This window comes from Helicoverpa armigera, chromosome 3 (genome assembly GCF_030705265.1).
Source record: "Helicoverpa armigera isolate CAAS_96S chromosome 3, ASM3070526v1, whole genome shotgun sequence".
NCBI lineage: Eukaryota > Metazoa > Arthropoda > Insecta > Lepidoptera > Noctuidae > Helicoverpa > Helicoverpa armigera.
This window is the reverse complement of record NC_087122.1, coordinates 4,092,891-4,119,470: the sequence shown is the minus strand read 5'-3', so window position 1 is coordinate 4,119,470 and position 26,580 is coordinate 4,092,891. Positions and strand designations below refer to the sequence as shown.

Here is a 26,580-nt window from a genome sequence, read left to right as displayed (position 1 = left end):
TGATTAACTAGCTTCCACCGCGTGGTGTGTTGATGAAAAGTAGCCTATGTGTTAATCCAGGGTATCACCTATCTACATACCAAATTTCAATCAAATCGGTCCAAACGTTTTTGCGTGATTGAATAACAAACATACATCCATACATTCTCACAAACTTTCACATTTATAATATAAGTAGGATTATATACTCCCTTTATATTCTTCCTTATTTACTCCCCTTATGTACTTCTTAATATAGTTTATGTATTCCCCTTGTATACTTCCTTATAAACTTCCTTATGTTTTCCCCTTAAGTAATTCCTTATATACTTTATTATGTACTTCTGTATGATGTTAAGAAGTGAAGAGACCAATGTCAATGAGGTTGCGTGCAGGTTATCTTTTCAAGACTCGGGTGTTTGGGTACAAATAAAATTGCAACAAATAAAACATGTTTCATACTTAAATTTCTTTATTAAAAATGTAATTTACAGTATAAACAGTAAGGTCATACATGGCAGTGATGTTATTATTAGGTACTTATACATATTTCGGCTTCGCTATACATAATCCGACCAAAACTCCCATATCATCTACCCCTTAACTCACCTCTGACACTTACAAATTAATATTCAACGTGAAATGTCACAACACATCAATAAAACTCCAAGATAAACAACAAACAGACAAGTGTCAGAGGAGAGTTGTCCTGCTTTACTGCCAACCCGAGCTTACTAGCCTAATCCATCCTACTTTACATCAATCCAAGAAACAACATTTTAATTATGCTTAATTTTAATACAGTCCAATTTCATCAAATAATAATAAGTCAACTTGCTAAAATAAAATAATTTTCCATGTCAGATCCCAAATGTGTCAGAAATATTCAAGAAATGTCAATAAATTGATCATACAATTTCCATTTGCCTACACAAGTACATTATAACATTCTTTGGGACATCGCAGCACTATTCTCCAGGCCCTACTAAAACGTAGGGTCTCCCGCCGTGCAATTATACTTAAAACTACTATTCGCTAAGACTGTCTAAAAATCAAACTAAAGTCACAGTACGATAAAAATAAATAAATACGCCTCTATACAAAAATAACACATTTATATGATGGTGAACACGTGAGCAGTTGAGAGCCAGCGGCCGGCCGCCCTGTGCAACACTGCTAGCTACTCTCTACCTTATCGTAACCCGCGCCGGCCGCGCCGATAACATTATACGTACATTCTAAACATCGGCTACTCGTTGCCGACAATTGACTTCTTATATCAAATATCTCGCACAATTACAAAAGTGATCGAGGAGCGTGTAAACTGTATAAGTTTCCGTATTACAAAATTACATTCATCTGCAAAAATATTTCACCAAGTCGTCATCGTACAACAATTTTATTATATTCAGGTGCATCTTAGTAAAAATAGATCACGTGCATCTGTTACAAATTTTAGTTGGTCAACAATGACACCGTCGTCAATAATTACCTAGGTATAAGTCATCGGAATTAGCTAGCATCTAATACTGGGTCTAAACAAGGGGATCCATTCGAGTCGTGCATTTTCTCATTCGTACGGAAACGTAACCTCGATATATAAAAAAAATACCTGGTCATAAGAACCAAATTATCATACACTCGCACACAAAATAAATACAGGTACGCCGTCGTCGCTCGGTGCGGGCGCGACGAAGTTCGGAGAAGTGAACCTACCGCAGTGACGTGACGGCGACGCTCAGTCGGGGATGGGCACCAGCGAGGGCGGCGCGGGCGGCGCGGCGGGCGCGGGCCGGTGCAGCGTGAAGGCGTCGTACACCTGCGCCAGCTCGTCCACGTGGTGCTCCTCCAGGCACAGGAAGCCGGCCAGCGTGGGCTCGGCGCGGCGCGCGCAGGCCAGGCAGTGCACCACGTGGCGGCGCTCGTGCTCGCGCACCAGCAGCGCGTGCCACACCTCGCGCTCGCACGCGCCGCAGTAGTGCGACGCCTCGCCGCGCGCGCGCCCGTGGAAGCGCACCGGCACACCACGCGCCCGCACCGCCGCCAGCGTGCCCGCCGCCGCGCGCAGCGTCTGCAGCAGGCACGTGCGCATGGCGCGGTGCAGGCGCGGGTCCGACACGCGGATGTTGCGCGCCAGGTTCCACGTCAGGTGCACCATCGGCACGATCGACTTGAAGTTCTGCACCTTGTTCCACTCGTAGCGCTCCAGCGCCAGCGAGTACTGGCGCGCGGTCAGCGGACCCACGTTCCACGCGATGTTGTTGCACCAGCCGGTGGCCTGCACCCAGTGCACGCATCCCGCGTTTACCCACACGAGGTCTCCCGGCCGCTGAGTGAACCGGTACACGGGAACACCGTGCGCACGTAACTCCTCTGGATCCGGCCACCACGAACCGTGCAAGTACGATAGACCGTGTCTCTCGCAAAGATCGCGAACACCACCCCAATAGGCGTCCGGTACTCCGAACCACTCGCAGTCGCCAGGACCGATGTTAATATTGATGGAACAGAAATTGTTGTTCTCTTGGTGGCCGGGCGTGCGGCTACCGGGCACTTTCATGTATAGCTGGACTGTGTTCATGCCCAGGATCACGTGACCCACGTGCGACAGCATGTTGGCGGCCGATGCGACACGAGCAAATGCTGGCAACTTTTGTAGCTCAGTGAGCTGCGGGCGCCACTTGCGCTCGTCAGAGAGATCGACGTTGGTGCCGAAGCGCAGCATGCGCGCGGCGCGGCGCCGCTTGACGGGCCCCGAGCCCGACTCGCGGCCGTCCGAGTCGGACAGCGCGCCGCCGCCGGCCGCGGCCGCCGTGCCGCCGCGCTCGCGCTCCTCGCGCAGGGACTCCTGGAAGGAGCCGGCCTGGTACTGCGCGTACTTGCGCACGGTGGTGTGCGAGCGGTGCGAGGCGCATGCCCACACGCGCCTGCGCCCGGTGGGGTCCCAGTTCTCGTCGGCGGACTGCATGAGCTGCGTGCGCACCTCCACGGCGTGGTCGGGCCACGCCTCCACCAGAGTCTTGGTGGAGAACAGCCCCAGGTCGAGCTTGAGCGCTGCGGTGAGGCCGCGAACAACAGCGATGGGGTGTTTTAGGCAGAAATCTTGTAGCTGTGGCGAGAAGGCGTCGCGCTTGGACTCGACGTAGACGAAGGGCGCGGGCGGCGCCAGCTGCTCGGGCGAGAGGCGCGGCGGCGGCACGGCGGGCGGCTCGGGCGGCCCGCACCCGTCACCCAGCACCGACCACGCTGTAGGTGGCCCTGCGTTGTCCCTGACGAACAAACACGTCGTTAGTAACTTGCAAAGCATGAGGTAGCCTAAAAAAGGAGAAATATGCGAAAGAAACTTACTTGCAAGCATCCAATATCTGCTTGGAGCTCATGCCGATGTGGTAGGTGACTGGCTTGAGCGGGTCTGTCTTGAGCGGCTCCAGCTTCACGACGGGCTGGCGGCCTCCCAGCACGGCCTCGTTACTACTGCCGGCACTGCTCGCATTATCCGCTGAAAATAAACAACTTATTGAACACCACTTTTCATAACATTTTTTAAATGTTTTATGGTGTATGCCAGGCGCAGTCTAATACGAACGCAACCATGGTCACATAGTAGAAAACTATAACGTAGATTGGCGCAATTTTAATGTCTGTATCATAAAATTTTCTGTGATTAAGAACGCCTAATAAAAATGTTCAATTATAAAATCGTAGTTAGAAAATCTGGCAAAGGAAGCTGGGGATTCTACTTTCCAATGACCTAAGAGCGGTTGACACTAGCGGATTTTGTTTCGCGAATACGCTCGGTTTCGCCTACGAGCAAAAGATACAGCTCTAGGCCGACATTGCTCAAACAAGTAGATATCAATTTATTGTTTGTTGAAGCACGTACATGAGCTTCAACGCCTATACGAATTTTTAATGCCCTACACTCTGATCCATTCAAAACGACAGGATAGTTAATAAAAACTTTAAAATTATACCAAAAAATATTTACACTAACTTCTGTTTTTATTCTTCGTCTTCATATTTAGTTCATGAAATTCTCAATACAGATTGGAAAGCGAAGAAATTATAAATCATTTGAAAAATTATAGTGACATTGACATTGATCATTTACTCATAAAAAACAAGTATTCAAATGTTTAACGAGTTTATACTATGCACGAATTTAATTTTCTGCATGCACTAAATAATAAGTTTGAAGTCCATAAACGCATTTAACGATTGTAAAACGACGAAGCATCAAGGCACACACAATCACTTTATTATTGCTTCGAATTTATACCTTTTACTCTAAATGTTCTCAACAATATTCATCACTGGACGAAATGAGGTTTCGTTTCCACAAATTGCCATTAAATAAAACTCATACAACAACGAGAACTCAGTTATTTTCTATTTTCCGGAACAAAAACAGTAATGCATTTCCTTTATTAAAGCATTGATGTTGTGAGGTACAACAAAGGAACTAATGGTAAGACGAGCCGAGTCTTTTGTGAATTGCGAGCTTTTGCACGTCTTTGTCCGCGGAACGTTTAGCCACCGGTATTATACTCATATTCTTTCGTAATAACTTAAAGATGTAGTATAATCGCTGTCGGAGCTTAGGCGAATTCGGGGCTTTTAACAGATGTGCGGTTCCTGGCGAATATTTTTTGTGCAGATTAGACAGCGCAGGTAGAAGCTACGATCCTAAAAATGAAGCCCGAGTTTGTTTTTGGGTTCCCATTTTAGAATCGCATTCATTCTCCCTTATTTTGTGTCGTTCCTTATTTAAGTTGAAAAGATATCCGTTCATTGTATTTGGGGAAAATAATTCATGAATGTTGGCATAACACCTGTGGAGATATCAGGTGATACTGTCAAATGGACGTAAAATTCATATTTTTTTTTATAGTCTCCGTTTCTTTCGACATCTGTTGCACTATTCATCTGTTCATAGCCCAATTAAATAATCTGCCCTAGATGTCGTAAATCCTTTAATGAGAGAAAACCAGCTAGTAAAATCCTATATATGTCTAAATTCTAAAATGTACTTACTGCTAACAGGCTCCTTCTTAACTTCAGGCTGCGTATCTGAGAATCTCTTCAGCAGATCTTCGGCGAGCGACTCGGCGCTGTCGCCGCCGGTGGCGTTACCTTCGCTTTTCGTCACCTGCAACGCAAACAACACATTATCATCACGAACGAAATAGTTCAAAAACCCTACGATTGTGGTTACACCTGCCGCCGATAAAAGGGGAATTAAAGTTAGTACAAACCGCACGCGCTCTCGCAGCCTGAGCTTGTCGATACTGCGTCAGTAGTTGCTGCATCAATGTCTGAAAAAGAATATATGATCGTTACTACAATGTCGTAGTACGATTGAATTAATTTAAGCTATATGACAATTCACATTAGCAGACATAGAACTAAGTGACGGTTTCTTTTGGTAGTCACTACAATGGAAGTAACAGTGAAGATAGGCTAACTCCTTAGCAACATCATACTCAGGTATGTATTTCAAAACGTCTAATACTTAGAGCATTAGTTAAGTACTTGTTGCTGCGGCGTGAGGTTGTTGGAGTTCTTCTGTAGGTACTGCAGAGTCTGTAGTTGGTGCTGTGTGAGCGGCGGCGGTTCCTCCGGCCTCTTGCCGGGGTACGGCGGCGGCGCTGACTTGGGTGCCCGGGAAGACATCTCCGCGGATATGGGCAAGTTCCACGCTTCCTCGATTGATGGGAGCTGACGACGTCTGCGACAAAGGTGTCACATTAGAAATTGTCTTAACATCTTTGCTTATTATTTCATCAATAAAAGTGTGTGATGAACTTACTTTCCAGTAACAGAAGGCATAGGTGCATGAGCGAGATGTGCTCTCAAGAAGGCCAGCCTCTGTCTTAGCGCGGAGTGTGACGCGGTCGCAGCCGCTCCTCCATTAGTGTAACATGCGAACGCGTCCCTGGGCATCTGACAACTCTCATACAAACTGCCCAGGTTCGTCCACGCCGCTGAATGACCCTTGTCTAGTTGCACCGCGCAAATGTACGCTTGTAGCGCGTCCATAGGCTGGTTTTGTTGCTGATATAAAACTCTGTACAAAAAAGTTAAAGAACCGTTAGAGAAAATGCGAAAAATCTAGAGGCGAAAGTTTTAATGAATGACTAACGATAAATTCTTACCCTATTGAACACCATGTGTCAGCATTTCCTTCGGACTTTTCTACTGAATTCCTATAAGCTATGAAGGCGTCGTGCACTTTCCCCTGCGCCGCGAAGCATCGCCCCAGCAGGTACAAGCCGGCGCCTGACTCGGGCTCTGCAGCCACCGCGCGCTGCAGGCACCAGATAGCGGCGCGCGCGCGGGCTGCCGGCTCGCCCAGTGACACGCAGCGATGGTATAACCATCCTACACAATCGTGAAATGATGGTTAGCACTACTTGTAATATGTAATAAGTACGACGATGTAATGAGTAAGACGTTTTATCAAAAATGCAGTGCCAGGATGTTAACTCACCTAACTGTCTGCAGACATCCGCTTTTAATGTGGAGGACAACTGCGGCTCTTTCAGTAACCGTTCGTAAGCGTCTCTGGCGGCTTTCCTGAGTCCTCTGGCTTCAAGTAAGTGCGCGGCGTGGAAGCTGAGCTCGAGGCGGGTGAAGGTGGCGTCCTGGTGCGGCGCCAGGCGCGCGCGCCTGAAGTGCACGGCGGCGACGGCCCAGTGCCTCCGCGCCTTGAACATGAGCGCCAGCCGCAGGTGCGCGTCCGCCGCGCGGGTGAACCCCGGCGACACGTACAGTGCCATTTGCAACGCCTTTGTCGCCCTGCCATTAAAAACGTTTACCAAACCCTCGCCAGCAATATTATGAAGGGGAACAAGGATTTTATTGCGGACTATTGTTCAACAGAATCCTGTCAAGTCAACATAGAAAACAAAAGATTGCAAGCAATAAATTGAATCGTTTACATCTTAAAAGTCGCACAAAGGACTTTGTTTTCTGCCGACCGACTAGAAAACAATGTCAAAGTTACAGCCTGAACTTGGCTGGCATACAAGGTCAGACGAATTGTAAATAATAGTATAAAGAATGAGCACAGTTATCATAACAGCTCTGTGTACACCGATACCAAACAACAGAACATAAACGTAATGCGGAGTTTAAATTTCACTTTTTGTGAAATAATTTCTCAAAAGACCTTTAGAAAAGTTTTGAAGTGAACGGATGAAACGACAATGCTGGTTTTTTCCAACTTTTTTCTTTAAATCTATCCGTATACATTCAAAGCGTTCTACTTTTTTCGTATCACGTATTATGGGTTCAATGAAAAGATCTCCTTATCTCTGGTTTAGAAATACATCTATAATGGTACCTGCAGAGCTATTGTGGAAATTGGAATGAGCATACAAAAAACGCGCGTGAAATGTGTTTCAACGAATACAAGAAAATGAAGAATGCGACCAAGACACGGTGCCTAAGATATAAAACACGGAATTGAAGCATAATATCCGTAAGGTTATTGAAGAGCGCATCACCGGAGCGTAACGTCACCGATGCGCCCGCGGGGTCGATGACCGTCTGAGGCTCGGTCGTGCAATCGATCGGACGATGCAACACAACGTCTAGACAGCGATCGTCGTCCGAAACCGATGCCTATAACGCCTGTATTTAGATGACCTCCGCTGACATTTGGGAGCCGAAACAAAGGAGCGAGACAGGTGCTGTGCGAGTTCACCCCAAAGCCCGAGACTAAAATTAAATGACGATTATACGCACACACACGTCTTCGTCATGTAGTGGGCCTTAGAGAGCTTTCACCGGCCGTGTCGCCGCTGGCGATGCTCGACATACATAATAAAACTATATTTCATAGGTGCTTATTCACGTTCATTGTTCCTTGGAATTAGCTATGATTGTGGGATAGCACGCAACGGTCAAATTCACATGTACATCGAAACACCTTGTGTACAATGTGTAATACAAAATTCAGAAGAAAATAATTAATAGTACGTAGAGCTGCTACGACAAAGCCATTTAAATAATTTTACATTCTGACTTCAATTGTGTATTATCAGGTCGCTTCCTACGTAATAAACCAATTAACAATTACATCACACTGCGACCTTGATTGGATAAGTTTCGTGGACGGATATCGTAAAAAAATGTTAATTAGTGACAAATTAACATTTCAACAACAATTTAAAATTATGCTAGTAGAATTTTATTTCACTTCATACAATAAGTTGATTTTCGTGTCCCTGTAAGTAAAAGATAAGGCATTGTATAACAGGGCAGCGAGTGCCCAATATGCCCCTATACAAAGATAACGCGTTGGTCTTTGTGCGATATCGGCGACTAGGTTTATGGTTCACTACTTCACACCCACCCACGCGCTACGATACTATGACATGTATACGACTGTCACGATAACAATATTGATATTTAGCGTTTGTACAAGTACGAAAAGCCAATGTGCTGATAACTACCAATATCATGCGGTACATATGTGTTTTTATTTATTACTATACTATATATAACTCACTTATAATTTGCTCTACTCAATTATAAACATTTCGTTTAGTTCATTTAATAAACATGACTTCAAGTGTACATTTATTAGATATCCAATAGCTAACCATGAAAAATCGCGTGCGAGCACAATATATCCACGCTTTTTATAGCTTTCCCGATTTCTCATCTGAACATCTGTTTATATTTATACAATAATACATGAACCACATGACGGTATGGAAAAATAAATATCCTGAGTAAACGACTGGATCGATTATAATCCGGTTCGCTACCTGCCCGGGCCCAACCTTGGCCATTATCAGTTCACTCAGGTAAGGGAATTGTATGCAACCCTACTTATACAAACAAAATTCTTGCTCTATTCAAATGAAAATTTTAATTTACTGGATGAACAAACATCTGGTAAGGTTTTACGTTCAATGTTTGGTTTTAGAGCTGCCATAAAGAAACTTTCAACAAGTATCAAACCATAACGCACAGCAACAGTTTTGTTCACTGACGTCCGCGGCTATTCCTGCACAAAAGCAAAACTAAAAGATGTAGAAACCAGGAAGCATGGTATGTGTGTGGTATTCGAGGTGTTTGGCGACTCAGTGAACAGCGAGCATGCTGCCGGGGGTGTGCTGATGGGCGCGGGGAGAGGACACTGGCATGAGGCAGCTCGGCTTGACCTAGTTCTGCACAGTCGCGGCGGCTCAAGGACGGATCGACCGCTATTTATAGAGTTCATTCGTCGGTCGTCATAGCACTCACTTTACGTAACTGAAGTAAGCAGTCGCTAGGTGCGTCGCGGTCGCGACACGTGATCCGGCTGCACATAATGAACTCGCAATGCTTTCCCACGGAACAGCCGACCTCGGGGAACAGGCGCACAATAATAAACCTATTTAACGAGGGATGCTCAAGATTCAATAGGCACACGTGGTGCTGAGAAATAAGGTCAAAGTCATACACTTGTGCGATCCTGATTACAACCGGAAATTATCAATTACGCAATTACTGTGACTAAGACGGGCGAGAGAAGGCTAAGAGGTTGAGATTACAACATACGATAATAAAGTATTTGAGTACATGGCAGATAAAAATTGAGAAAATTCTCGATTATGGAGAAAACGTAATTGTTCTGTAGCGTGAGACATGCTGTTGAGACAAAAAGACACGGATTCAGGTTCCACTTGGCCAAAGGCACCTGTAAACATTTAAAACTACGAAATAAATATTTAATACAAATACTTCCCAAGTGATGCAATCATCTGATGCATTCAACATGAACGTATAATTCACCTGATTGTACTTATTGCATCACGACCTTGGCTCCACGGCAACAGAATGCAATACAAAATGCATCTATGTGTGCACTATATAACTAGATATCGTAGTGAAGGTCCTACGACTACAGTGCGTTCAGTAAGTATGTATTATGAACACATGCAAGATTTTATTACTTCCTTCATAGCAGATGGCACACCTGATGAATTATACATAAGTACAATAACGCCACGCCCCACTGATTGGAGGATAACTTTCGTTCAATAGTTTGCAAACACAATGGTATTTTGATTGCATGTAGCATACAGCTGGCGGGCGATATTCAGAACTGCTACTGTAATAAGGTCCTTCTGAAGTTTATATTATGTGACAATTACTTGGTACCACAGGTCGTTGGTGTACTATTCTGCGGTTGGAACGTTTCGAAAGGCATCTGGCGACATGATGGCGTGCAGTACTACTGTTGCGATATCAAGGTTTATGTCTGCTAGGGCACAAGTTTAGCTAGATTGGGGAATGTACGTGCCGCCATGCACATAATTGATAATGAACGAGGGCTCGTTTATCGCTGACGTCATGCCAGTTGACCCACTTTCGTCCCATTCGATATCACTTATACACATTCAGTGGGTTACCTACTCACAAATGATCTCATGAACGCGATATTTCAGATATGTGCCGGCTATTTTCAGTAACGGCGCAATTCACTACACTATACAGAATTGAAATTGAGTGCTCATAAACTTGGGAGCAATTCATATCCCATTCTATTTTATTCTAAGGCCAAATGAAAATGTGGGTCGTGTGTATTTACAGGCGAGAAAATTCAATTCAACGATATTTGTTTGGAAGTGTATAAAGTGGAGCTAGCGAGAATTCCGCCCGTCTATCAAACTTTTAAGTGAACCAGACTGTTACCAGACATCAAATAGAAACTTGACGTTTAAACACCGGATGACGAAATAAGGTTTACTTCTCGATAACAACTGTAATATTAAAAGCCACATTATCGATTTCAATGCTAAACCTAACGTAAAGCAATATTCTATAGATAGAGATAAGCCTGTTATTCCATGCCGTACTGTACAAGGTAGTTTCGAAGAAGGCAGTTAGAGGCTACGCGTACGGTACCTGAGACCTAAGCCAGCGGTTAAAATATTATTACATTATGTTCGCAATTTATATTCTTGTGAGCACACTCTGACTACCCATGAGTATTGTAAGTACGCAAACATGACCAAGACTCCCATGCGAAACGCATGAAGCTCATTACGATATTTAGGATTAACATTTTATGTCAATGAGTCTTCATCCACATCCCCGACGACTGCGCAATAATCCGTCCATAACGTGGAATGTGTTCATAAAAGTATACTTTTACCGTTTTAGCGACTAATTATAATTATTAACAGGCACATTGTTAGTGCGACAGAGGCCACGACTGGTTACGGATAATGTTGCAATTGCAACGATAGTGGATTTGCAACGCTATACAAGTGCTCGTTTAATGTACTTTGCTTTTCATTTATAAATAAACAGATACGACACATATGGACGCGGAAGTGAGCCGGCTTCACAGCTGCACATCGCGACTTACTCAGGCTCACGCACACACGCACAGCTCGTGTACTTGATATTCAGCACGTCCATAAAATCAGATGTTCGTGGCTCAGCAAAATTATGCGACTTCATTATTGAACAGGTTCTACTCGACTACTCAACTCTTATGCTTTATTTGCACATGCTGTAATACACAATAATAGCTCATGATATAAGTCAGCTGTTTCTACTTAACCTATAGATCATAATAACAATCAATATGTTACCATGCTTACTGAAATTCTACTCATTGTTTCCATAAATAATGAATTAAACATTTAGCCAAAGTATTCTGTTTTAAAACTCGAATCTGATGCGCACTCACAACATGCAAAGCAAGCTTCCCCTAACACAAAAAGAACAGAACATTCTGCACTATTATTACATTACAAACGGCGGAGTGCCCTTGATAACTACCCTATACGATTCACGCAGCTCACAAGTGTTCTTACAACTACAATACATATTTACATGCAGCAGAATTAAAAATGTGCCCCATCCCTAACATTACAGTTTAGAAGGGTTGAACCCTTTGAGAACTAAATTTTTAAGCTTTGGCGACGTCATAGATTTTTCATCGGACAAAAGCGAGGGCACTAGCACATACGTGCTTAGTGGAATTGACGTCGACACGCACGATGTACATTAGACGACGAGCCCTCCGTAGCGTGGCTGCGTGGCATAGGGGGAACATTGGTGATCGCTCTATGGTGACGTAACACAATCTTGCAAGCTCCGAGCCCTTTCGAATGCTACCTTTTTGCGGTCACCGGGCGCTTTCTAATTCTAATGCCCATTGTGCGTACAAAGTGACGGCTAAATTGTAAGTACAGATCGACATCCGTGAGAATAGCTCGACTGCTCGATAATTATGCATGCTCGTATGCGTGTGAGTATAACATGTTATTTCTAGAATATCTACATACAAATACAGTTCGTGTCTGTAGAAATACAGTTGTTGCTTATGATCAAGGTAAAGAAACTAAGAATGATGATGAACATGGTTGTACTAAACATGTGGGTATTCTATTTCAAATTGACAAATTTAAAATCCAACATCAACCGCATTTGGAGAAGCATGCATACTTGTAACTCGGTTTCAACATCAGAGATGCCATGTTCATTATGATTCACGAAATATATCATGTAAAGCATACATAGATTTTTTTCTAGAAATTCAATACGATGGGAAAGTTTAGAAAGTTCAAAGGTACATTATACATATTATAGATGATTCATCGTGATAAAACAAAATCATTTAATGGTATCTGTGTAGTAATGTACCACTATTGGTGTTAAAAGATAGAGCTGTGTGTACAGAATTCTTTTCCTTTTGGTTGCAAATAAGTTACTTTTTTTAAAGCTTTATACTTTATCCAAAACTGCTTTATTAGTTTAATTGCTTCATGTAATATGGAAGAAAAACAAGCATGGCATTTGGGACAATAAAGTATTTAAAATGTTTTCCAATATTATCTTGGAATAAATAACGGTGAAAATTCCGAAGCTACTTTTCAACGTGTCTGCAAAGACTACGCATGAAATACTACCACACAGCAAGTCATCCACAAATATTGTTGACGTTAATAAACCCAATTCACAGTTGTTATCTGTTAACAATATGCCAAGTGTGATGTACGCAAGTCATTTACGTAACGCACGTTCGTTCACGCGAATCATCATTTACTATACGTGATCGACATATTTAGTGACAGCCGGGCTGTCCGAAATACTCGGAAAATGAGTTAAAATGAAAACTACTGAGAATCGTTACCACAGCGTTTTTGTAACGTTTGTCTGGAAACATCTTAATATTTATCAGGCACCCAAAGCATTTACTTAACTGATTTTTGTAAGTAAATATAGAGCAGTGATTTGCCAAAAGGAGTTTATTAGGGCATTGGTATGTGTTATTACATCACACGACCATATTAGTCAGTGGTGGTGTAAACAAAAAGCTTATAGTGGTGCTTACTCAGCCGCGGCCTTGCTTGGCGTGACGTTACGCGGCCCGCCCGCTGCCGTGACGTGCTCTGATGTGACGTATGACTTTTTTCGCGGAAATTCCATCGCGGACATCGCTCGCGGAGATTGTGAATTTACGCGGACCCAGCAACGACGCACAGTTACACACTCAAATTTACTGAATTGGCTATCATTGGTACACGATGTATTTAATCAAACTTTATCCTTATAAATTGATGGAATTTTATTTTTTTGTTACTGGGTAAAAATAACCCGCGGGCATAATTATTTTCCACTAACTAGCAAGTAAAAATTTTATAGCTAAATCTTATCCTGGTATTTAACAGAATAATTACCACAACTCGGTTGATTGCCTGGTGTTAAAATTGAAGATTTAATGGTTATTATTTTTAAAGCAACCTTTGATCAACAGTGTTTTAATGAAGGAGAATTTCATTTTGATAATTCTCATGAAACAAAACGTTTGATATAACAACATAGAGCCATGGCACATGATTATAAAGTTGAACAAAAGGGGTAAAACCTATATTCCAGCTAGCTGCAGGGCCCTAAAAACTGTTGTGATAGTAGAAACTAGGACAGGCTGCTTGACACAGTTCATGCCCTGCGTGGGTGGTTGCCCTACAGATGTGGGTGGGTCTACTTACGTAACTTAAACAAAGCCGAAGGGCACCCGCTTGCTACAGAACCTTTCGCAACGCTCGCCCTACGAGTCCTACGACTATTGTGAGACAACTATGAAGGTTTAGACATCGATCGGGCTGTATATGCGAGATAATTTGGACGGTTTTTGGGGCGGAATGTTTAGTTTAGTTGGGCAGTGTGATTTAGAAATGAATGTTCGTGGTGACGGGGTCATTGACAGGGCGGAGGCGGGTGGCGCGGACGGCGCGGATGCAGCGAGTGCAGTGAGCGAGTTCCGGTGCACTACGCACCAGGTATAAATAGCGATCCGTTAGTGTCGACGACCGCGCGCCGACATCACTACATTCACCCTGCTCTTAACTCTGAGCCGTGACCTAGATAAAAAAAAATAGACTTAACGCTACGTCACGAGCAAAGGGCGTATCACGATCTTACTTTAGACGAAAAGTCGGTCCCGCCGCAAGGGTGGCAGTGGGGGACAGGGTGTCGAGGCGCTTGGAGCCCAAATCGGGAAGGACGGACGGGCGGTAGGGCCCGGATAGGGATGGGTGAAGGGGGAAAGCTAATAATGCATACGGTTTTCGGCAACTCGATAGTCAGTTTGTCGATGTCGGTGCGCGCGCGGCCCCTCGCAAGAGGTACCCTCCCTGCGTGAAAGGGCCCGTGCGTACGTGACGCGGCGCACGATGCGGGGCGAAGGGCGAGGAACACGCCCCGCCCGCACATCTCTAAAACAGCTTAGATGCACTCGTAGCCTAGGGTCGGAGACCGCGTTCTCTACTGCGCACCTAATACTTGTTAGTCCTGTTGCGAGCCAATTTACATAGATAAAACTATATGCATGTACCGCTATTTTCTTTGGCAGTAACTTCACATAATACTACTCGCTGAGAAACGTTGTCGAATTCCGGTTTCTCCGCTATGTTGTTGCTAGGCGGCATTCAACAAACCACGCAGACTCCCACATCAGATTATGTACGAATAATAATAACACGTCGTTTTGACGTAATAATTTTCACGTGTTGTTATGCCTGAGTACCTATGTTTGAAATGATCATTAAATAATAACATTGAAAGAAGCAAATTATACTGGATGTATTTCAGGATATAATAAACAATATAAAATATCCAATTGAAGAAACCTTCAGGTCACCTGTTATTATGTTTTATTTATACCAATACATTATTTTAATTTTAACAACTCGACTGAAAGGAACGAATACATAAATAAGAATCATACTTGAATTTGAAATGCCATCAGCTGTTATGACTTCAATGTGTAACTCAAATGCAAGAAAACAATATTCATCATGCATTCAACCGGTATACGCCGTCCGCGCTTGCCACCGGCACTGTACAACTGGCCCTAATAAGACTTCCTCTTTGCTAAAACTATCCTATATGTACGTAAGTCTCATGTACTGACTTCACCTAGCTCCGTTTCTAACCAACTATGTAATACATTTTAGGTGAAATCCTCTCTGAGCACAGGATATGGTCCGAACTACCGGGGAAGTTTGTCGGTAATGGTGAAATTAACTACCGAATGCAATTACTGTGCAAACTAGCGAGCAGGCGAACATGTCGAGAAATTTTATCGCTTTCTACGCACAGACTGTTTATTTACTACGAAATGAGTAGTAAAACAACAACATTATCAGCAGAGTTACGCTCAGCCTTACTACAGTTGCTAATTCGTTCCATGTTTGTAGTGATATGACCCGTGGATATGACTTTGTACTGGTCAAGCATTTTTATCTGCGCTAATATGTCATTGAATTCCCAGCGATGCGATGTTCGTGCGACACGTGTACATTAAAATGCTATTAATACTGTTAAAACGATTGCGGTGACGTGACAGTTAAGTAATAACAAAAAGAAACTGAAGTTCTTTATGTGTGCAGAGGGACAGTGGTGAGTAGCTAAACAATAATAACTAGTTCAAGGAGCAGCTGATGTCGTGACAGGTGTGGTAGCAGCCGGCAGGCACCTGCCCGGCACGCGCCACCGCAAGCTGCTCTAACAATTACATAGCCTTCATTACCACATCACAATCGATACTAAACGACCTGACATTACCTAGCTACGACTCTGACATTACCTAGCAGCTGACTTCCATTCCATACATTATGTAATTCATTTATGTGTGTTTCCTTTGCCATCTACTTCAAGAACCCAGCGCACTTTGTATTCCTTTATAAATTGTTTCAACATTATGAGCAGGAAACGCATCTACTATTCGATGATATCAAATAGAGTATTTCAAAATATCCAAGAATAAATGAATGATAAATTCGCCCTCGGAAGAAACAAAAACATCTTGATTTTATTTAAAATTAATTCATGGTCTACTCTACGCAGTGCAATTTTGTTCTCAGACCGTATTTGGTTACTAATGTGCCCATTTAAAATATTTCCCATGACTTAATAAAATTCATGTTGCTTAATGCTTCAATCAAAAATCATCCTTCCAGCATGAATATTTTCAAGAAGTTGATTTACCAGTACAACCAAGTTCAATATTGGAGAAGCGAAGACTGCTAACTAAGACTTGCAAGTCCCACCAAACTGCTTCTGCTGATTCTAAATCAGCTACCAGCCTGTTGCCATTTTCCTAGGTCTGTATTAAGCCTAGTCCACTGTCCAAAATTTTCTTTTAACTTCGCTTCGTAGACAAATCTAGACTATAATCAGATTCACGACAACCTGATTAAAACTGTGAACGGCATTGAGGCATTGGAAATTAGTGAGCCAAAAGTGTCATCAAACGTGCGCAAAACTTTGATTCGTTTAAAATTAACACAATCACTTCCTGAAGTCGACAAAAAAGGACTAGGCGAGCATATCGATGAACAAGTTTACGAAACGGGCCTAGCAAGTCTAGTCGCTGGAGGACTCCAGAGAGTGGAATACCGTTATACTGGAAGCGGTTAGCGGCGTTGCGTAGATAATGCGCAGACCGGTCCGCGACTGATAGCCAATATGATTCGTGATAACTATTACGATACCGCTGATGAATGAGATAAAAACCCAGTAACTAGATATCGAAGATATGTACGTAAACTTTGAATTTTTTGCGTAATCCTGACTTTTCTGCTTGAATACATATAAATGAATGTTTTGTCAGCAGTTTACTGAACTCTTTATTCTTCAACAACCATGTTATTTATTTTATATGTAAGATAGAGGATACTGCGGTTTTGAACTGAATTACCGGATAAAGTAAAATTGGAATTCCATGTTGAAGTGACAACTCGCTTACAAGGAAATTTTAATTAAGTTCGTCAAGCAGACAAACCCAGTTATCAGTGGGATTTCTTATGTGTATAAGTATTGCACGCTAGTACATCCTAGGTTGCCTCATTAAATATCCGAGCATTGTCGCTACTACCGGTCCATTGACGAATGACGTAAGACAAAAGTGCGCGAATTCTTCCTGATATAGCAATCGGACAATGTATTCTAGTCAGTAGTCATGATCATGAGTCACAGGTTTCCCTGTATAAATCATTTCTTCAATTCTACAATGCGGTAATGAAGGCTTACTCATCACGTTGTGACTTCAAGGTAAATAGAGAATTGGGCCAAACTCTATGTAACTGTTACTCCATACAACTTTTAATAAAAATTGTTGGATCTTCTAGTTATTAGGTATGCTTAAGTCCCAGGTCAGCCAAACTCAAAACAATGCGCCATGAGCAGCCTGGGATCAAAGTTATTTAAACAAAATTGAGAGTCGATATCATGTTGGTACGCAATGGCAATTGATTGATGAGTTCTTGGCAATGTATACAATGGCTTAGCAATGGCCTGGTGTAGGGTGAGGTGAGGCGAGGCATCGCGTGCGGCACTGTTGCGGCCACACTCCACCGACCTACATTTTATGCGGCGCGGCAGCACACTCATTATTTACTAGCGTTAGCAAACGCACGCACTGACCACCCCCATCGTTCCGTTTACCCTTCTTGTTGCCGTCCAATTGGAGCTACGAATTCTGAGATGAATGAGGAGAATTGCATCCAACAGCTACCTGCGAAAACACTACAAAAAACATGCAAAAACCATTCAAACGAACAAAAACGCAACCTCTCGTCGGGGCTGGTCCGGAGCCGTAGACGTTGGTGTCTGCATTTCGGAAACAAAACACAATAGAAAGAGTCACGTGCGAACGCGACGCAGGGATACGGGCGGCAGGTGGAGAGAGAGAGCCGGCATGAGGGCCGACGTAAACAAACCGCGAGTTGGGAGCTTCGACCGCACTCACCATTTCGGGGATCTTCGGAACCTTTGGTGTCCGGTGCGGCCGCAGCGGCCCACGTAGTGAAGAGCGGAGACGTCGTCAGCGAGAACAGCACAAGCACACGGTCACACAGGGTGGTTCAGCACGCACACGGTACATACGAACACGATACGTCCCGTCCTACACTACGGTGTCGCGGCCCGCGCCGATGCAGTTTACGTCACCGCATCCCGCTCCCGACTGGCAGAACGCGACGCGAGCGAGCGAACGACGACCTCGCGCTGCAGCGTGCACCGTCCCGCGTCCCGCGCCGCGCGCCGCCGCGGCCCGCGCCCTGCGCCCCTCGCGCAGCCCGCCCGCGCCGGCCCTAGCGCGGCTCCCCGCGCGCCGCGGTGCGCGCTCGTCCTACGTCCGGTGAATCACGAATCACGATGTCGACATGACGGGCCACAGCCAGCTTGCAGTGCTTTTGCTCCGACCGAAATTATTGTTCAACTTAGATATATTCCCGAAGCGCGACCGTCGTCCGGTATGTGATGAAACGAAACACGGAAAGCTCGTTAACATTCCTATTTACATAACATACTTTTTTTCTAAACAAGATTCGTATCATTGACGCACATTTGGAAAAGTTTATTTATAAATTGGAATGGCTTAAATATTTGTCAGCAGTACCTGTGGTAAACATTGATAGCTTTATCGAATTAAGAAATTACTATATCATCAATGAAAGCTTTGTGTTAATGTTGACAAAAAAAAACACATTTCACGTATAAGAACCCAATGTATGGAACAATGGAATTATTAAAACATTAAAATTAAAGTTTCTGAAAGAAACATTGAAAAATTCAGACTGATCTGATAGACGACTTTTGATATTTTCGATGATTTTTAAAACCAGAGAATCTTGATCAGGATTCCGCAACAATATCCGCAAATTAGCAAAATCTTGAGAACTTGTTTTATTTAACTTTTAAATTAATGTTTAATTGGTCATCGAATAAAAACAACGCACTTACCATTCAAAAGCGTTGTAGTGGTAGTAACAGAGCCCCAGTCCGTACAGGAACAATGGGTCCTTCCAGTTATCCAGCTCCAGAGCGTAGAACTTTTGATACGCTGACATTGCTGAAACAAAACATTACATAAATTACATGCATTTTTGTTATTTACTGTAATCATTTGTCATTTCGCTCAAAAGCACCTAACACCCAAAAATTAGGACAATTATCACACGGTAACAATAACATGTAAATCATGCTCCAAAGGTGTCTCAAACGTGACGATCCCGAATTCACGGAAATTTGACGAACGTCGTGTCCGAAACAAGACACATCCTTTTTCCATTCAAGATTTACATCCCCATACATTCTCTTTAGGAATCAATGTCAAGCGGGACCGGTTTCAGCCCTTATAATGTTCTTTCATCAGGGTTACGCAATTTATTTGACATTTCAACCTGGTATTTTTAATACCGTCTCGGACTTAACCCATCTGCCTTTCCTATACTTAAGTTACGCCCTTATAAAGTGAGCAGCTGGCAGTATTTTCTATCGTCTAATGGGGCTACCAATTATTTTTAAAGGTGTTTATTGTGTTACAGATAAAATTGAAATAAAAAGTACTATAAAGTACACTTAGTACACCATTAAAAAATGAATTATTATGTTACAGTGTCCTGGTTTTTCTTCCTACGTCTTTGTAGCTACAGTGAACCAAAAAAAAGTCTGTCAATAGTATCTATATTTTTAAGTAATATTAATAAGGGTTTACATAGCTATGTTTTAAAAATAATAAATGACTTTTAACTTTGAAGTAAACCTCCCATAAACCGGCTATCAACTAAAGCAAAAAATCTAGTGAATGGTTTGGAGTATTTACTCCTTTGTCTTCCGCTTACATATTTGTTGTCCCTAGAAGAAATTTGAAACAATGCTTTTTCCAAACAAAAGATTTCCTGTACAGCAAAAAGGCCATGACCAACCCTAATAAAATGCGAAACGGAAGATTGAACCACCCTTTACAATTACGTTTAAATTATCCACAGTTAAATTTTAACTGTCATACAATTAAAATTCTCTTCGAAAAAAATATTTAGTACTAAAACAATACTTGTCAATAAAAGTCACCCGCCCGTGCACAATGTTATAGTTTTTAAAGAAACTGGTTTTGTGAGAAGTTCCGAGTCCTTTAAAAGCTTCTCAGCTGAAGTCCTGTGGACGGATTTGTGCCATATTTGTATTGGCCATGTTAATTTTTGAAAAGAAAACGCGACATTTGCGGTAACAAGCGGTGGTAGTAGGTAATAACGAATTCGATTCTTGAGGGATGCGCAGGGGTCTGCGTAAGTTAAGAACATTGTTTTTTTTTTTACTAAATGTAATATTTAAAAGTAATTAGAACTGAAACTCATATCTACCTAGTCAAAAATTTCGAGATAGAGTACCGAGGAACAATACCATTTCTGGTTTTCAATATAAATATGCAACAAAGATACTCACAGCGCCATCTATTATTAAGATGCGGAACATCCAACGTGATGATTTTATTCTGATTCATGAGCAATACATGTGGGATTTTTCTCGATAAGCTTATCCTATATTTCAAGCGGAAGAGAATAAGGACAATTTAATTTGTTTAATATTATTAATCAACGACCGTGTGATAGTCAAATATAGAAATAAATTTATATGACATCATGAATGTATGTATGACGCATTTTGTGAATTAATTAAATTAAATTATTAATATTTTATAATCTCAATTCGCACGAAAGACTGATAACCAAATGTGACGAGGAAGGTTACGTCAGTAATAATAATTTGCTAAGTATTAAATAAAATAAGATTGTATTCTGTAAAATCCACAGAAACTTGAGGAAAACAGATACACATTTGTCGTAAGCTGGGAAATCACATTTTCGGTATATGGTTTATTTGTGTGGAAATACCAACCTTAAGACTCTAAAATTATTCTATGATACAACTGCGTGAATAAAATATACAACAAACAAAGCAGAAGGAAAGAAGCATATAATTATGACGATAATGACGAAAAGCTGCTTGCGAGATACCTACATAGCGATTTTTTAAATTTTCCTGTTCCGTCACGATTTATTGAACATACTTTTCCTTTTTTTCTCCATTCCAACCGTTCCCAATCCTATTTTGTAACATTCCTTGCGGTAAAGTTCGGCTAAGTCTTACAAAAATATGCCACAACTCTACTCTATTGTAGTAAAATAAGTTGAACTTTTAATTGGAACTACAACTGTGAAACTTTACCGAAAACTAAGTGCCTTGTGTGCTGTACACATTGCAGACCAAAATAGGTGATAGACGATTAATAAATAGGCCGCTTAATGATTATTGCCGAATACACTTCACCTCATTTATGTTATCCTTTACATAAATGAGGTACAGCAGCTTTATATTATGTAATAAGTTTTACTGATGGAAAAAGTTTCGAATCACTGAAAATAAACAGCCCCATTTACTAACAAAGAAAACCATACAAAATCATAGTTACGATTGGCGCCAAAACCACTTCGTCGTGTACAGGCAACCTAAGCTTTCCTGAAAAAGCTGAACTTTTCTTTGAATAAGAACTCAAGGTTACAACTGCTTCTATTTTTATTTGCACATTTTTATTCCGAGAAGGATTCCCTCGTTTCGTTATAAAACTGTGTCAATGCTGCAATACAGTATTCATGATACTTGTACTCTTTCATAAATAACGTTTTGCACGGTCCATAAAGAAGATTGCTTTGATAAATTGGTGCTTTGAAAATATTAATAAATACTTAAATGAATGATTGCAAATTGGCAATTAGGAAAAAAAAACAACTTGTTCGCTAGTAAAATAAAACGAACAAAAAGTACATAAATTAGTAGAACATTAAGTATATCCTACGTACAGTTTGCACCTGTTCCGCTATATACAATAATTATCATCTAATCAAAAACCAAGAATTATGTAAACTTTATATTCTACTATCTAGGTATGTGTTCCCGTACCCGGACAAAATATGGATAGCCTAATTTATTCAGTGCGAGTTTTTTTAATCGGTTCAGTAGCTTCGGAGCCTTTACCGTAAAGGCAAACAAACAAACAATCAAAAAAATGTTTCCTCTTTATTGTATTAGAAGCATAGATTTCTAAAATGATCACTAATGAGCGTACAAACGATATCTGTTAGGGCTTCCTCATGCCAATTATTTCACCCGTTAACTAGACGCACATAAACGCTCCCCGCGGTACTGGTAATAAACTGTGCATTTTACTGTTAGCAGTGCGGCGACTATAAAATGTTACTGCTATGCAAACGCGTCTTACACGATGACTTTAAGTCTTGACGTACGATTGCACTATGCTATTAATGAGTCTGTTGTCAATAAACTATGTGTTTAAAAATTCTTGCTAATGACAAAATTGATATTATGTATACTGTAGTAGTGGGACTTATGTTAGTGTCATTTTTTCGCCATTGTGTGTAAATTATCATTGGAACACGGAAGTGCTCAATATTCTATGAAACAATATATTTTTTTATTAACATATTTAACTGCGTATTCTGTCCGAGCTTTGTAATGGCTTGTTTTGACAAGATTTTTACTAATAGCTTAAGAAGCTTATGATTATGATTAGATTTAATTTAGATTATGTTAATCTAGTTTTTGCTGGGTGCTGGAAGTTGTAGTTCAAGTACAACAGTGAAACAGCGGGTAGAGCTGATAAGAAATAGTTATGCAGAATGCAATAAAGACAGTGGCACAGGTGTTCATAAATATTTACACAACTTAATTGCTAATTGACAGGTTGATTAGCCTAGCTAAGCTAGCCTTAAATGTATTAGATTGAACTATGTTTCAAGCAAAATACCAAAATGTTTGCAACACTCATGAAAATCGTTTCTTTATTTTTCAGCAATAAAATTCTTGAAAGTGGCTTTAACTCTATCAACCTGTGTGGAGGACTAATTAAAAGGAGGAAAAAAATATTTATGTGCGTTCTAGACATCAACTTAACACTGCTGAAAATAATAGACTTATCTTTGATTTCCAAAACACTGGTCGGAAACGGCCTGCCCGCGACCCGTTTTAGATAATTCGAGTCCGCCCTACGATGTATTTGCTAGTCCATAGTATGCACTTGAGAACTTTCGGCCCCATCGCCCATCGTTTCATTGTGCTATAAGGCCGACCATTGTCGCCTGACGTGCTTCTGGCCGCCTGCCGCCTGGATATATTGGTGACTCAAGTTCTTACATTGATCCCCTCATTTCTGATTGGATCTAGTAGAGAAATTCTAATCTCGTTGAGTGAGTTTAAGCGTCTTTCAGTTGATTGGGTAAATATGTAGAATATAACATTTAGGAATAATAATATGTACTACCAGCACTTCCATATTAGCGGATTTTACTGATTGATGCTCAGGTTGTACCGATGTCGCACGTGTAAGAGCGAATCGAATAACAACGAACAATTGACATCTACCAGTACAAGTGATGACGCCTAAAAACCGCACGACGGGTATTTGGCCGTCTGGAATGTAACGTATAAAACCGATATGCGCGACATATTCCGCTGATGTGAAGGCACTGTTAAACCAACTCTTAAATAAGATCTTTATGGTGCAATCCTTTTTATCTAACCTTTTGCATAATCTTCTAGCAACAGATGAAAATGTCCGAGTTTGCAGTAAGTCTTAGGATCTATACAGATGTCCCTCCTGGCTCCCGGAGAACATGCTCTTTCTTCCTCCTGGTAACAAAATACAATTTTTATTACAAATAGATCATTCCAGAATAACTAACTACAACCCTGATTGGTGGGAGGTCTCAAAAGATCGAGAGGTGTGGAGGCAAAATGGGGAGGCCTTTGCCAGTACGGGCTAAGAAAAAAAAAAAACAAACTACTTTATTGTCATCAATTCATATCAATCAATTTTCAATTATTGTGTATTATGACTACTGATCAACAACAAACTTCACTATTCCTAATTTTCATATTCATTGTTCATAATTCAATTATTTGTATTCAAAGAAATTAATTTAAAATGTAACATATATTTAGTTTTGAGAACACTTTGTCTGCCTTGTTGTCTTAAGAACAGTTAGAAAGGAACATATACTAGGAACTTCAGCTTTAAAATGCAATTACTAGCGTTTCCCCTACTGGGTTACTACAGTCTACTATGGGAAATCCAGTTTCAATAAACATAGTAATATGATGACATAAATCTTATATTACAGAATAAGTTTATGATTGATTTACAGACACTTGTAAGTCACCCAATGTTAGCCATGATTATGTCCATAGATTAGTCTTACTATGTAATTACTAGTAGACTATGCAAAACCATAGAGCATTCATCATTTTGGGCTTTTTGACAATATGCCAGAAGTCCAAAAGAGGCAATCTGTCACAAGATTTATTCCATCTCTAAGATTAGTTTGAAAGCTGAACCGAATATATATGTCACCGTAAGATTACAAACATCGTTAGATTACAATCTATCTCGAGAGATTGTAAACGGTCGAATTATTGTGAACCGTAACATCTGATTGCAATTTAACGCATTATTTTTCGCTATATTATAATCTATCGATGAGAAATTGTCAAATTGTCAACTGTCCGAAAGCTCTCCCTGATTGGTCAGTCTTTTTGTAAGATCGACCAATCACAACCAGCCGTTCTGTTCCCATGTTGGTTTATCGTTCAAACTGCTTTACTTTGGTTAATCACAGATAAATTTTACATCCTCAACACTTTTATATAACTAATTCTGAAGATATAAGTTATTTTCAACAGAAAATCAATTTATAATCACGAAAACACAGTTGTTTACACAATCGACAACAAACGAAATAAACAAACAAGATGGCGAAAGCCGGAGCGGCGGGGGCACATTACGTTCTACCAATCAGCGCGCAAGATGCATTCCGTTCTGCGCCAGTTGACAATTTGACCGCTTTACATTGATAGATTATAATATAGCGAAAAATAATACGTTAAATTGCAATCAGATGTTACGGTTCACAATAATTCGACAGTTTACAATCTCTCGAGATAGATTGTAATCTAACAATGTTTGTAATCTTACGGTGACATATACATAGTTAGAGTACAAGTAGGTTATAAATAAGGTATATTTATAGTTAACAATAACAAAACTTTACCTTGACTTGAACGAGCATTCCCTCAAGATACTTGACAGCTTTGAGAACAAGAGCTCGAGTTCTGCCATGTTCTGTACCTCGCAGCTTCAGGAAACCAAACTGCCGGCTGAAATGCACAAATAATACATGTTATACAATATTTGTTTATGTAAAATGGAACCATAATAGCAGTACAAAACACACCAGCAATATTTGCACTACTATACCACGAAAGTAGTATAATTCAAACAAGAATTTTATTGTTCCAGTCATAATCTACTTTCTAGCTAGTGAGTGTGTTTCATATGCCAAAGTGCAGTGTAAAGTGCACCTAAAACTTTTAAGTCTTTTCTTTTACTTACTTCTTTTGATTACTTTGAGTAAGCTACACTATCCACAGCCTACATTTTAATGACTGAGTTTTATTGATAGAAGCATCTGAGCTTGTATGAAAAAAACAGTGGGAAACAAGTTGTTAATGATGTTTGTTTTTCTTAAATTTCCTCACATATACAACAATTTTTCGCTTGAATAATCACATTTTAATGAATTGAAAATCGATAAATGCTAAGTTTAAAGTCAGATTAATGCTAAATACGTTAATTTGTAACTCTTTTATAATTATTGTTACGTACCTGTCAAGTTCCGACAAAACTTGCAACTCTTGAGAGGTTAGATGCAACTCTTCTTTTTCATCCATTTTTGCAAGATATTAAGCCGGAATCTGAAGGAACATTACAAATGTAGAGCGATTAACATATTTTAGTGTTAGGAATTACAGTAATTATAAATAATATCACGCATACAAGGCGCGGTTACACACACAAACTAGTGACGTGACATTATCATTAAAATGACAGATAGACAGAATCTGACAGTTTTTAAGCAGTCGACAGAATGTGCATTCTTAATCGATTTTGTTATTAATCAGCAAAACTGATAATTCCCTAATAAACTTACTTTATATACAAGTAACAAATATGATTCAATTAGAATTCGCTTAAAAACTTACACAATTTTATTACTAGTGTGCAATTTTTACGGTAGCATACATGTACCAAAGGATCAAAATTAGAATTCATGTCTGTAGTTTTTTCTCCCTAAAATAACAAATTAAATACGATATTCACAAATCATATGCACTGAGCTATTTGGAATCAGTCACAATTTTAAAGAAATCATTGGCATTATTGGAATC

The 26,580-nt window shown here is 41.0% G+C and overlaps 1 protein-coding gene across 3 annotated transcripts; it reads right to left on the bottom strand.

Annotated features, from left to right (window-relative positions):
* Positions 1-433: 433 nt before the first annotated feature.
* Positions 434-26,249, bottom strand: Utx (Utx histone demethylase). Of its 3 annotated transcripts, XM_021344627.3 has the most exons (12): positions 26,018-26,248; positions 25,404-25,509; positions 23,877-23,985; positions 19,243-19,351; positions 6,470-6,777; positions 6,135-6,360; positions 5,789-6,046; positions 5,512-5,707; positions 5,235-5,294; positions 5,014-5,128; positions 3,328-3,478; positions 434-3,248 (listed from the first exon to the last, which is right to left on the bottom strand). In XM_021344627.3, exons 1-12 carry the CDS (start codon positions 26,080-26,082, stop codon positions 1,718-1,720), a joined length of 3,234 nt encoding a protein of 1,077 aa, XP_021200302.3. In that variant the 5' UTR covers positions 26,083-26,248; the 3' UTR covers positions 434-1,717. The 3 variants fall into 3 exon arrangements, with proteins under 3 accessions (XP_021200302.3, XP_063899597.1, XP_063899598.1); XM_064043527.1 differs by lacking the exon at positions 5,235-5,294 and having other exon boundaries at positions 26,018-26,249; XM_064043528.1 differs by lacking the exons at positions 19,243-19,351; positions 23,877-23,985; positions 25,404-25,509; positions 26,018-26,248 and adding an exon at positions 18,248-18,528.
* Positions 26,250-26,580: the final 331 nt, after the last annotated feature.